Source organism: Orcinus orca, chromosome 1, assembly GCF_937001465.1.
Source record: "Orcinus orca chromosome 1, mOrcOrc1.1, whole genome shotgun sequence".
Classification (NCBI taxonomy): domain Eukaryota; kingdom Metazoa; phylum Chordata; class Mammalia; order Artiodactyla; family Delphinidae; genus Orcinus; species Orcinus orca.
The window spans coordinates 203,105,576-203,119,817 of NC_064559.1; the positions used below are offsets into that span (position 1 = coordinate 203,105,576).

Genomic DNA, 14,242 nt, shown 5'->3' on the forward strand with positions numbered 1-14,242 from the left:
AGGAGTCAGACAGATAAGCCCTCCACAGTTCCAAAAGCCCCACTGAAGGGGGATCTGATTCTACAATTCAAAACCCTTCAACAATACTAAACAGTGGACTGTCATGCGTCTGGAAAATATAACCGTTTTTGAAGAATGCTTTCCAAACCACGTAATGCTTTTAGAGCTGTTTATCAGAAGAGCTGGGTGAGCAACAGTGGCCTGAAACAGCGTCAGCTGTCACAGGGTCGCATGCCCCATCCGAATTTCCGTAAGCACTCTATCATTCTCGGCTGTCCTACCCTTGGCAGACAACAGATGCCAATGTTTGGAGACATTCGCTACATAACTTTTACCCGACAAACCTGGCTCCAGGACAGATTTCCATGTCATGTGGGGCTTTTGGCTGAACTCTGCTCGAACCCAGAGGCATATCATTTACAGCAGACACTAACAATAGTTTGGGATCACCTGCTCTTCACAAGCGGGTTCAGAGCAAGTTCGTGGCCTCTGCACACCTTTTCCAGTGGGGTTCTCATGCACGAAGTCTGAGAGCCCAGGTGAGTTCCTCCACCCAGAATTCTAACCATGTAACAAGCATAGGTTTGTAGGCCTGAATTTAACCATTCTGTGTGAAGAAAGAGAATGGGAAAGACAAAAACCCAGCAAGGCATATGAATTTCTCATCTTAGCACTATAGCAAGTGGTTGGCAAGTTTTCAGGGACAGGCTATAAGTAAGAGGTAAAGGTATAATCCCTGTTTTACTTACGCTCAATCCCATATTCAGAGAGAATACTGACACAGATGCCATTCCTGGAGCCCTAATTACACGCCACACGTCAGGCTAAGTGCTTTATATACATTATGTCACCTACTCCATACAACCACCCACTGAGGCAGGCATTATTATTCCTATTCCACTTGAGTCAAAGGAATCTCACCTTGGAGATATTAAGGGGGAAAAACTTGCTCTGGGCCACAGCTAAGAAATAGCAGTGCGATGACTCACACCCAGGGCTGCCCTCTGACCTCATGTTACAGACGTGGGAACCAAGCAGTGCTCTGGGAGCCCCTTCCTGATCCTCGCAAATGCTGCGTTTCTTTTCCCACTGGCTACCACAGCGCTCTTTCCCACTTCTTCTCCAGAACTGGGGAAGACCTGTGACTTTATGTTCTTTCCACGTCTCTTTCTGAAACAAGCGCTTCTCTTTGAAGAAAGACCTCTTGCCCTTGGCGTGTCAAGATAAGAAAGCTTTCAGCAACTTTCCCTTGGAAACTACAGAACACCCATCAGCACCCAGGATCTAAGTACAGTTGCTCACCAGCTGCCGGCCCCTCTGAATAGCTTTTATGGTTCAGCGAGGGGTGGGGACAGGGCCATGTCACTACTGTGGGGTGTGCTATTTCTTTCATGTTCCCGGGATCTGACAAGAGCCTTCCACAACCTGTTTCTTTACAACACACGGAATGAGAGATTAAAGACCAATACCAGACGTAAAGCCGGGGTTGGGACTAGCAACGACCTCTCTCCAGATGCGTTCTAAATATTCCTGGGAAAGAAGGGCCGCTGACCGCCTAAGCAGATGCTGTTCAAAAGTTGTCATGGGTGATTAAATGAGATAATACATGTAAAGTACATAGGACATAGTAAACATTCATAGTAAAGGTTTAAAATTGTTAGCAATATTATTATTTATTAATACCACCAAACTCCAAAGAATGTTTTAGCAGAAACAATGTATATGGATTTCAGTAAAACCACATTAATTCTGAGCTACTAGTTGGATGTGGAGGAGAAACGACATCGAGAAAAGATGAATGAATTAATGAAAAATCTAAATTATAGAACTACTGATTAAATATGACACGTTGAGTCCAGAGACCCCTCTAAAGCGAAAGCAAAGGGATACAGGTGGCGCGGATCCAAAAGGATAAAGAGAAGGTGTCAACAATGTTTTAGAAGCTGAAGAGCAGATGGACAAGTGGTGCTGAGATGTAAGCCTGAGGGAGTAGCAGCCACAAAGCAGTGAGCTAATTAGTAGGTTAACTGCTAAATTTCAGAAAGACGGAGGCACCGAAGAGCTCTGAGGGCCTGGGGCATCGGGGAGGAACAGGGAGGCCTGTCTGTGAGGTGGTGAAAACAGGAAGACTGGGTGGAAGTCTGTATAAGAAGCGGTGAGACCTGTAGGGCCCTCTCCCACCTGCAGCCCAGCCTGCTCCTCCTCCGCAGAAGACGAACATCTACAGGTCCCCCCCACCTGATCCTTCATGGCAAGGCCCCGGGCCCCACACAGGGAGCCCCTCAATCTGCTGACCGGTGCCTCATCTTAAAATAGGAGAACAGCTAGTCAAGAATCACCAAACATCTGAGAACTGTCTCTATTCGTGAAAGAAGAAGACCAAAACAAACAAATAGGAGAGGACTTCCCTGGTGGCGCAGTGGTTAAGAATCCGCCTGCCAATGCAGGGGACACGGGTTCGAGCCCTGGTCCGGGAAGATCCCACATGCCGCAGAGCAACTAAGCCCGGGCGCCACAACTACTGAGCCTGTGCTCTAGGGCCCGCGAGCCACAACTACTGAGCCTGCAAGCCACGAGCCACAACTACTGAGCCTGCGTGCCACAACTACTGAGCCCGCGCCCCGCAACAAGAGAAACGCAATGAGAAGCCCACGCACCGCAACAAACAGTAGCCCCCGTGCGGCAATGAAAACCCAACAGAGCCAAAAATAAATAAACAAACAAACAAACAGGAGAAGGAAACTCAGGAGAGAACGAGGGTGCTAGCTCTACAGAGGAGCTAGAGAGCGGGCCGTCCGGATAGGAGCAGGGGGCAGCTAGGGGAAGGCACTCTAAGGAAAAAAACGTAACTGATAAATTAATTACTAAATACATTTTAAAGCATATACAGGAGAGTGTATAGATATATTAGTAATAGGAAGATACAAAAAATCTTTTAAAAAGGAGTTACTAATCTCAGAGTAAAAAAAGCTGAACCCAGACAAGAGTTTGAGGATAAATTGGGAATGTGCGTATATATAAAACTAAGCAAACAATAATAAAAGTGGTTACTGACTCCAGGGGGAAAAAACAAACTACAAAGTTAAAGCAAAAGGGAAACATAATCCTAGTAACCTACATGGCTTCATTGGGAATATTATTTACATAGCCGTAATAATGTAAAAATGGAATTACTGACTTACCCGAAAATGATGGTATAACTACAGTATACTGAAAAGTGGGGCGTAAGGGGGGCGGGGGACATGTGTGGACAGCAGTAGGAAGTCAAATGACATCAAGAAACGGCACTACGGTCACTTTTTTTCTTTTAGAAACACGGAGGAAAATGCCTCCAATTGAAGAAACAGCCAGACGTGCTGGAGGCGGCTGCCTGCAGGGGAGCGGGGAAGAGGTGGGGTGGGGCAGTTGACTGCTGGGTTTTGAGTTCACACACGTAGGAGTCTTGGACTTCTGAAAGTGCGGGCATGCAGGGACTGTGAGAAAATAAACTTCAATTTGAAAAGACAAAAAGATAATGAGTTATAATGAGATCATTAAGGTCAACATGATAAGATTTTTTAAAAAGCACTGTTCTTATTAACTGTAGGCACTAAAGAATATTCAGTAAATATGTATAAGGTGGAAAGAATAACTGAAGAATCAAGAGATAATTATCCAACTGTAAACAAGCAGTAAAACGATAATGATTTGTTTTGAAAGGGCTGTGACAGACCTAATGATGTGGAAAAAGTGCCTGTAACTACCAAGTAGACACCAACACACACCACCCCATACACACCACTGACATACAAATGCCGTTTTGGTGTTTTTACGAACAAACAGCAAGTCAAATCACCAATAAAGGGGTACTTCAAGAAAGCCATAGGCAACTTGCTTCAATGGACGTGTAAGAATAATTCAAGAATATTAACCCACAAACAGCTTGATGATTTCTCAAGAATCTGGAAGATTCCTCACAGCAGTCTGTACTCCAGGATTTAACTATTCTTGGTACTTAATACCTATTATATGCCTGGAATACAGTAGGAGGTCAATGCTTCACCACTTGATGAATTTCTACTGTCAATTCGCCTACAGGTGAAACCAGAGAGCTCACTAAGCAATCAGGTCTGAATATCACAAGCTCATTAACTGAATTAATGGGGCCCCTATTAGTTCAAACAAAAACATAAAAACTCTCTGAGGTTCGCATCTTTTCACTAGGGATATGAAGGCACTCACACATGGTAATCTGGCCTCCTGATGCCCCAGCAGGTGGGCAGGTGCCAGTCTCGCTACCCTAACCGTGCTGCTGGAGTAGCTCGGTAAAGTCTAGGGGAACGAAGAGCCCTGTCCTCCGTTCATCCTGTAAGTATTCAGTGAGATTACACTGGATTCAACCAGTCCCAAGCCACCAGGGTGAGCCAGGATTCCTGTGGCCCATCCTCCTCATAATGAGAGGTGAAGTTCTGCCCTGACTCTCCTTTGAAGTTTTCAGCAGTCCCTGGGTTTTATGATACAGCTTGGGTCACCCCTGCCATTATCTATGTTTGAAGTATGTTTGGGGAAAATCTACTAGGAGCTGTCTCTGGTGTTAACACAGAAAAACTGCCTCATAAAAACTGCTTTCCACAAGGAGTTCAAAGGAGCTTATCCAAATATTGTAGGTTTATCCTGCTCACCAACTTTGCTAGGGTAGAAAACTGAGGTTTTGCCAAGTAAAGTCTGACGGAGATATGCCTTCTCGATTTCCTGAACAAGCTCAGGGCACTGCTAACACAACCGAGTGGCCTTCTGACTAGATGGACCTTGCACTTTGAAGTCATCTGCTGTGCACTTACCATGCTGCTGAAGTTAAAATTTATTGGGATAGTAGGTTAAGGTGAAGGACTAAATTAGGTAAATTATTGTGAGAGGTCTTTCCGATATGTGATAAAATCTTTCCAACTGTTACTTCAAGAAACCCAGTAAAAGTCAGGAGCAAACCAGGAGGGCTGACAATTGTTGGCAGGAAGCCAAAGTGAAGCATCCCATTACGGCGGCTCCTACAGTTCGATCCATATTAATCCACCACTGCCGATATGTGCTATTTGTCAGCAGGACGACGGATCATCACCATATTTTCAAATAGAATAACTTGTCAAGGAAATTAACCAGGCAGAGAGGTATATTAACCGGTGGTGTATTAACTGGTGGCATATTCATGGAGTCACAGAAGGGTGCAAAGAATGGCAGTGTTTTACATTTCTGCAAATCTCTTTAAGTCTTACTTAATCGAAAACAGCTGCATTCTCTTATCTGCTTCTACAGCCAAACTGTTGTAATATCACACATTGTGTATGTAGCTCCTGGAAACTCTGCCGTACATTCATTAGAGAATATTAGGATAAAAATAGTTGTTTATCCATCTATATATCGACATATGAATGAATGTATAAATATAGAAAGATAGGTTTGACCTTATAAATCCCTGGAAGGCTTGGGGGTTCCCCAGGGGTCCTTAGACCATATTTTGAGAACCTTTGTCCTAAAAGGTCCCATATGTATAAATTTTGTGCTAATTGGAAATCAGTTTCCTCTACGTATTAAAGTAAATCCACTAAGGATATAGGTTAGTAAAGTAACACTGTTAACCTGATTTGAGTTACATAAGCCCAATATAATAAAACTTTCTTTTAGGGTATACTGTGATTAAAATGTTTTACTAGTTCAATCTCATTCCCCCCCCACCCCCGCATTTGACAAATTAGTGAGAAACTTAGCAAAGGTCTGTCTCTGAGAGGCAGTCTGGCAAAAGAGTGCTAGATAAAGGTATCGGGGCAAGGAAACTCAGGGTTAATAACACCCAAACCTACCTCTTCTTCCACCAAAGATTACAAGCCTTCACGTGTAAAACAATACTACAGTCTTCAATTCTCTGCTAGCCCATATGTCCTCTATCTATCTCAGAATTCTCTTACTGGCTAAAGCTCTCTGGGAGCAGGGGATATGAACTCAAACCTGAATCCTTTCTTTAAGGGAGATTCCAATTTCATCCTGGGCAAAGAGGGATGATTCTGTAAGGGAAAACCATGAAAGACATAGGACTGCCATCAAAATCTAAAAATAAGTAAACCTAATGCCTTTCCAGAGGAATTCCACCAACAGTTAAATGGCTTTTCATTCTTCCCTAATACAGGGAATATAAATTTTTCTCAGAAAGAAATACACTTCTGTTTCTGTTGAAGTTCAAAGCAAAAATCTCAAATGCATATCTTATGTATGTAAGATTGGGTGTCATTCCAGAGTTTTAAAAATCAAGTCACTGAACAAGTAAGGGACTACATGCGCAAGGGCTAGACCGACTATTTAATTTTTAAATGGAAGAAATCCAAATCAAAAGCAATCACACTTTCCATTCTATTTTCTTTGAGCAAAGACCTGCTAGTTGAGATAGCAGGACTGTACATCAAAGATGTACATGCCTGAATTCAATTTATTTTTACTTTTGGAAGCAGGATAGTGCCGTTTCCATGAAGTCAGTCATCTCTGCAAGCCAAAAATGGCAAAAAATAGATGCTCTCCTTTCTAGAAACGATAATAATGTACCATGACCAAAAAAGTGGTTTTTTTCCCTAACAGATAATCTTGCATAAAAATGAGTCATGGGATTTCAGAAATGGAAAGGCTTTTCTCAAATATGTGTGTGCAGGAACACACACACTTTTTTTTTTTCCATCAACAGATTTGAGCTTTCCATAAGTTATAATGAGAATGGCATCGTCTGGAGCCTTTGAGTGAAAGGGGAATACAGTATTTAGAGTTCAGCAAGAGGGAAGAAGTCTGTCTTAGAAAATAAGATTTCTCTGCTTGTGTTCCTGTGAGAGAAATTTTAACTTATAAGGCATGAAGGACTGTTAAGATGTTTCTTAAAAATGTCTTATCCTGTAACTTCATCAGCTTAATTTCAGACCCAAGTGAGACATCGTATGTCATTAGCACAGCTCTGAATGTTGTTTCTTCTTCTGGGTTTGCTCAGGAGGAGTGAGAGAAGGATCCATCTACCTTCAAGCATTCTTGGGAAAGGGCTGGTGTGGCAAGATCCGGAAGTGAGAACACAGGGCTCTCACCTCACACCCAAGGGTGAGAAGAAGACAGACAAAGGGGCTGTCCCTAGAGCCACGGGGCCACTTTTGGATAACGGGAGAGATATGAACAGTCCCTTCCCTTCAGCCGGACGCAACAGTACTTTTTGAGTTTCACTGAAATCGAGTTCCTTCCCATGATAAAACTGACATGTCAACATGGCCCCAGCAGATGGTTACCAAGCCAGCAGACAGATATGCCCGAAGATGAGAAACAGAGCCTCAGGGTCAAACCTGTACTAGGCTCTTGCTTTTCACCCAGACCAGTAACCACGGCTTTGTATCGATGCCATGAGGGTCTACAGAATCATCTGGAACGGGTATCTTGTGCTTCTTAGACGAGCAGGAGGCAGGAGCTACAGGATGACACGGTGTATCTTTCTGAATGGCTAATTTTACTGGGTAGCAATTAAAAACATTACGCTATTAAAACAAACATGGGGTAAACTGTAAAGTTCATTTACAGGTTTAAGATGAAACAGAAACTTTCCAGGAAATGGTGGACTGGCTCTGCCTCCAGATCCATGGGGCATCGGTCCGCCGTGCTCTGCCTCAGAAGGAAACACTGGTGGAAAAAACTGAGAGCTCTGGTATATATCCTAACAAACATTTAAATTTTTATTCGATTTTTACCTTTGGAAGTTCCCTAAAGGCTTAATTCAAGCCAATTCTGCTTGACGTGTTATGTATGATACCAAGAAGGGCAAACAGCTGCTCTCAGAGCAGTGTGGCCAGACTAGAATGGAAGAGCAGGAGAAGCCTTCCCTAAATGCCCTTTGCTGATTTTCTTCTCACCTGTCCAACCTGACAGCATTCAGGCTCTGATGACCTTTTATCCTGGAGAGTCATGGGTAAGATGCAAACACTAACAAAAAGGGTTTTTCCTGAAAAAAATCCATTTCAATTTCACATCTAAGAGGCCATTAGTGGAAAGTCTCTAACAGATTTTGGATGGTGTCTTGGGAGTATGTGCACTGAAGAAGTCAAATATGCCCACCGTAAATGTTTTCTGTGAAACCAACCAAACGGTTACTCAAAAGCTCTCAGAGCAACTGGAATTTACATCTACGTGCACAATACAAGGGTCCCGGGATTCCAGAACATTATCAGAGTCCTGATGCTATGTTCTTAAACAATGATCTATCATTATCCCTCAGGTTCCCCCTTCCTCCTTATCTAACTTAAATAATGAGATAAGCCCCAACACCCCTGAGCTTTGCTAAATTAGTTTAAATATTTCAAGTTCTGCCAGCTCCCTCTTCTCCCCCCTGTTCTGGGTCTTGACGAAAAAGGTGAAGAAATATTTTGGAGGAAACCCCAGGGGCCCAGCTTCATAAATCTTCATCTGCTACTTTCTTGAAACGTCATGCGACCCCAAGTGTACGACATATGGTACTCAGAGAAATAAACAAGCAAATAAATAGCTCAGGGTCAGACCCTTCTTTCTTTTCCATGGTGTTTTTGCTGCTCCTGGGTCTCTGAGGCTTTCTACCCAAGTATCTTTTTAAACGCTACCAGCAAATACCACCACACACGCAGAGAACTGGACGTGCAGCCCAGCGGGCGCCCTGCTTTGGCCCGGTCTCCTGAAGGGTGGTGGGCTTGTCTACATGACTTCAGTGGCACCACAAGTGTGGCTGCATCGGTGCCATTTTCATAAACTTTACTTGGGAACAGACAAATGTGGCTCAACACACAGAGACGAGAAGATGCAACCTGAGCCAGCAGAACGTTGCCTTGGAAAAGGCTTCTTCCTTCAGTTCCAAACCACACATACTTGTACGGTTAACAAATGCAGCAGGGGATACGGGTCCACAGCATTCATGTTGAGGCCAAAGGCTCTGCTGTCCTCCACCCTCTCCTCTCCCCCACCCCCACCTGCCTTCCCAAGAACTGTTAGATTGCATGGAAATTTCAGGGAAAAGTTAGGTGGCTGTCTTCTTGGAATGCCTGCACACTCCAACAAGGAGAGGAACTTGGAAGTATTTTAATCTAAAAGAACTCAAGTGTGGGGGGGTTCCCTATAAATAAAATCATGTTCAAATAAACACAAAAAGGAGCCAATATTTCCTGTAAGGCCACTTTTCAGATGGATTACTGGAAGGAATAGCCTTCCACAGTTTTATGGCTTACTTTGCTATCATCTGCTTAAAATTTGGGTCAGTTAAAACATAGATGCTAAGATCTAAGCCCTCACTTGGATGAAATATTACAAAGGAAGCAGAAAGTCTCATTCCAAGAGCGGACTCAGAGGCAGAGCCCTTGGACTCCTGGGTTCTATCGCTGGCTCAGTCCCTGGACTCAGGTCAGCCCTCGGTCAGAATCTCACTTCTAATCCCTTCAAATCATTAGTTAGTCCCTGTTGTCTAAACAGTGGGGAAAAACCCTGAGTAACACCCCTGGATCCTGTTCAATCAACAGGGATGGTTGGAGACAGTTCTAACTCACTTCCAAGAAATCAGGGTGATTTATCCCTTGGTAGAGCTAGTACGTTCCTAAGAGATCACAGTGTCATCAGAACAAACCCTTAAGGCACTGCAACATTTCTCCACCTGCAAAAATCTCTCTGCTCCTTTAATGTGACTTCAAAAGTAATATCACCCAGCATTTTATAGTTCTTTACAGCATCTACATTAAAATAACTCTGGTTGGGCTTCAAACCTCTGAGAGAGAGAATAAACAAACAGGTATATTTATCCCAGTTCATAGAGGAAGAAACTGAGGCTTGGAGAGGCTAGGAGGCTTGACCAAGGGCCCAAAGCTCATAGGTAAGGGGGTTGGGGCCGAGTGCTATTGTTTTCGGGGTCAAGTGCTCTTTTCTCTCTAGTGCTTGGCTCCTTGTTAATAACCCTACTTTTGGATCTAGACGAATGGACTAAGGGAAATTGGCTAAAGGGTTTCCGAAGAATCTGTAGTGCCTTTTCAGTGCAATGAAGGGTAAAGGGCCAAGCTTCTCTGAGGCCCTCAGTTCACAGGTCTAGCACGTGGTAACTGCAGCCTTGGCTCTCCCACTACTGGCTCCTCCAGGGACAGAGAGGAGAGGCAGCAGCTTAATGCCCCCCGCTTTGAGCTTCCGTGTCTGTAGGCCCACGGCTAGCTGGCTGCCCCTCACTCATCACTAGAGCTTTTGTTTCTAGAAGGAGTGAGTGACTAGAAGACAGCCGTTCTGGGCACTTGAATTAGACTGCCCAACTGCTGGTCGCTTTGAGACAAGCTGCATAGCTTCCCTGCACCCCTTTACCTAGAAGGTGATTCTTTCTTCTCTTCACCTGGCCAAGTCATACTTCTACTTCAGGCTTCATCTCAAATATCACTCCCTAGGAAAGTCACTTCCCTTGACCCCACTGACCCCACGTTAGCAAACCTTCTACTCCTCGCCTTCTCTAATTATACAGTCTCACAGGACTCTGTAAATCTCCTGTGTTATTTATCACAATTTTAGCAAATTATTATTTATATGATTATTTGTTTTATGTTTGCTGCCCCGCTTGACTGTAAGTCCTTTGAGACTAGGGACAGCCTTGCTTTCTGCTATATTCCCAACCCTGAGTTCTTAGGCAATTTTCAATCAATATTTACTAACTGAAAAATGAATGAGTGACAGATATACACTGACTGACACTAAACAGAACCTTCTACAGCAAAGCCAGACAACTGGTAAAAATGACACCACCACCTTTCTGCAGCAACCATTTTGTGCCCTAAAAAATATGCAAAACTTCATCAAGATTTCCAAACTGACAGTGTATAAAATGCAAGTGATTTCTTTCTGGTCAACATCATTCGAGTTTACAGCACAAAATATAGTATTTCTCAATTTAACACATACATCTCAGACCCTTTTGGAAACAACTCACTTAGTCCCTTGACCACTCTCGGATTTTAAGGATGAGGATGGATCTTCTGGAATTCTTAGGGGCCTTCCGCTTTACTCGTGCTTCATTAGGTCTTACTGTCCTAACAAAATACCTGTGGCAGACTTCCTGGGCTTTGAGCAGACATGGAAAAACTAACTGGAAACACTTTTGAAGGCTCCCTCCTGCCCTTCTTCCCAACTCCATAAATGCTCCAAAATATACTCAAGGATTATTTCAGCTCTGTGTCTGAGAAGAGAATGTAAAATTAACTAAAGTAAACCCTACAGATCCTTTTTTAAAAAAGCAGCTGCTTCCAGATGGAAGACTTTCTGGCAGAACATATTACGTGGTCCCAGTCTACAATCTTAAGTATTTCCCCTAGTGCAGTAATGTGTCATCAGTAAGGTTTCCTTGTGACAGAAAATGGATTCATTTTAACTGGGGACGGTTTCACTTCAAATCCTATTTGAGGGAGCGATAGGGTGTGGACGTGGCCCAGGCCCTAGGCGTTCTAAAAGGGGACACTGATTCACTCAGGGAATATCCATTAACCAGGCAGCAGCGAAATCCTACTGGGCTTAAGTGGAGTCCAGCTTGGCTGGGAACCGTAACATTCATTATACCCTTTGTTGATAAGATCCCCAATTAGGCACTCTGAAAAAGGGAGGCTAAAATAGGCCACTAACACAAAGAGCGAAGTTAAAGTTGTTGGATTCTATGAGATTTGGAGCCATATGGGCTGTCACTGATTTCCTGTCTCAGCTGGTATCTAGGCAAGACAGCATCCCACAGAAGAACTGCCAACTTCCTTGGGGAGTTTCTTTATGAGGCTGGGGAACTGGCTGGCACTTTCAAGTGGAAGGAGAGCTAAGAAGGGACAGACCCATGTGGTGAACCGCAGTTGCAGGGATTCTCAAACCACCCCATGGGGTCTCAGAGCAAGACACAGCCTATGGTCTGAGAGTATTCTTAATGGGCATGTAGGGGTCTAGTTAGTTTGGTGAACAGGGAACGTGTGTAAGGATCCAATCGTATTTCTGACTCCTCTAACGAAAAACAACATCACACACACACACACACACACACACATATCCAGTACATGCAGATATAGATATAGATAGATACAGATATAAAAATAGATCTGGAAAAATTCATACCAGATTTTTGTGCCTCATTTTCATGCCTCTATATTAGGCAGGTCAGAAATTTTAGTTACATGTATTCAAATTTTTAAAAATCACATCATTAAGGCAGAAAAAGTATAGGATTCAACATATCAGTATGGCTCAGGAGAGGCAGCAGACCCGGGCTGGAAACTGCACAAGCCACTCCTCCAACAACCACTGACCTGGGGCCACTAAGTGTGGCTGTGTCTCTCACCGCCTGGGCTGTTTCTGATGCAAAGTCCAGGGCGCCTGCCACTGGCTTGGTTACAGTGCCAACAAGCCCCTTCCCAAGGCCAGATATGAAACCGCTGACACCCCCTTCTGTTTTCACACCTTCCACCGTTGAGGTTATAACACTGGTCAGTCCACCAATGATACCTAGCAGAAAAGACAAGGGCTATTGTAAGCTGGCCAAGGACAAAAGCAAAAGCATTTAAAGACAAACCCCTCAATTCCATGCACCTGGCAAGGTAAACTTAGGGGCATAATGTCAATCTCTTGATAGGTCACAGGCAGGCCAACTCAAGATGGGGAGGCAGCAGACTTGCCCACTGAGTTTAGAGTCAGAGAATATACATTACACATCGGTCAGAAGTAAAGCGCGTTTCACTTTTAAAAGAATCAAAGAGGGCTTCCCTGGTGGCGCAGTGGTTGAGAGTCCGCCTGCCGATGCAGGGGACATGGGTTCGTGCCCCGGTCCGGGAGGATCCCACATGCCGCGGAGCGGCTGGGCCCGTGAGCCATGGCCGCTGAGCCTGCGCGTGCGGAGCCTGTGTTCCGCAATGGGAGAGGCCACAGCTGTGAGAGGCCCGCGTACCACACACACACAAAAAAAGAATCAAAGTAAAGCGAAGAGGTTAACAGTGACTACTTTTTAATTTTAGAGCATAAATAGCATATGCGCAATCAGGAGAGGGTGTAGACGCAGGATTAATTGACAGACTAGCAAACAGGGCCCTTGGGGAAAGTGGGGATCCCATAAAACATAAGGTGGAGAGATGACTAAATATAAATCCTCAGTTTTCAAAGAATACTGTGTGACTGGCAAACACCACCAAATGTCTGAAATGGGGTAAAGCTACTGCACACTTTGCTGAAACAGGTGTAGGCGATCAGAGTAAAGGGTGAAGCCTTGATGAAGGGCACCCCCAAAGCTGCCAAAGCCAGCAGGGACCCTCAATGCAGCCAGTTCAAAAGACCAACCTAAGTCAAAAGGACATTCCAAACATTTTGAAAGTTGACAACAGTGACCTTAAAGAGCCTCAAAAGTGGCCAGAAGTTGGCAAAGGCTGGAGAGGACACAGGCATTGCAGGGAAAAAGCATTTCCAGGATTTGTGCCAGGGACACTCACAGGGTGTTTACCCTTTGACAGTGGGGGTATGAGGACTCTCTAGACGCTTCAGCTCCAGTGAGACAAATTGGTAAAGGAAATTCCTTGGGTGAGAATGTACTAACAATTCACAACATTTCTTTTGCATCCTGGGTCCATTTGCTCCAGTGAGGCAACATGCCTTTCCCAAACTTTTGAACAAAGCTCATGACAGAGACAGAACATTACTAAACCTGGGTCAAGCAGGGCCTACAGGGAGAACGGAGCATGCCTCCCAGTTCTTAAACCAAGGAGATTCAATTGCTTCTGGTTCTTGTTATCTTTTAAGGGTTTTTTTTTTCATCCTGAAGGAAGGATCTCACTCTAGGCTACTGCTTTCATATATCCCAGGGCTTAATGGGTCCTCCTTGGATGAGGCCACTGGTTCTTGGTCTTAGAATGGCCTAACTGGCTCCTGGAGGTGTTGTACATATTATCTGAAGGATCCTTGGTTGGAAGGGATTTTACAACCTTGAGACAATCACTCATTTTCTTGGCACACTGGTATGTCCATCTAAAAAGTGAGGACAGCCATGCTTTCTCTCGGCATCACAAGGATGCTGGACAGATAAAGACAAGTACACATAGCAGAGCACTTTATACTCATTAAAACAACAAAAAAACCCAGTCCTCTGAATTACAGTTACTAGAAAGAATGATTAAATCTTTAAACCCAAATGACTGCCCAACAATCTACTTTTCAAGTCCATAAACAGATCAATTTCAGACAAATTTTACTTCTAGCT

General features: G+C 44.1%; 2 protein-coding genes across 7 annotated transcripts in view; one reads left to right on the forward strand and one right to left on the reverse strand.

Annotated features, from left to right (window-relative positions):
* The window catches only part of LOC117202358 (basic proline-rich protein-like), a 447,146-nt gene that overhangs the window by 118,836 nt on the left and 314,068 nt on the right, over window positions 1–14,242 (forward strand). The gene's annotated exons all lie outside the window — the stretch shown is intronic.
* Window positions 1–14,242, reverse strand: part of VPS13D (vacuolar protein sorting 13 homolog D) — a 245,260-nt gene that overhangs the window by 38,524 nt on the left and 192,494 nt on the right. For all 6 annotated transcript variants that reach the window (XM_033432975.2, XM_049695910.1, XM_049695917.1 and 3 more), the window contains one exon: window positions 12,309–12,504. In XM_033432975.2, the coding sequence (XP_033288866.2) occupies window positions 12,309–12,504 (196 nt within the window). The remainder of the gene's footprint in view (window positions 1–12,308; window positions 12,505–14,242) is intronic.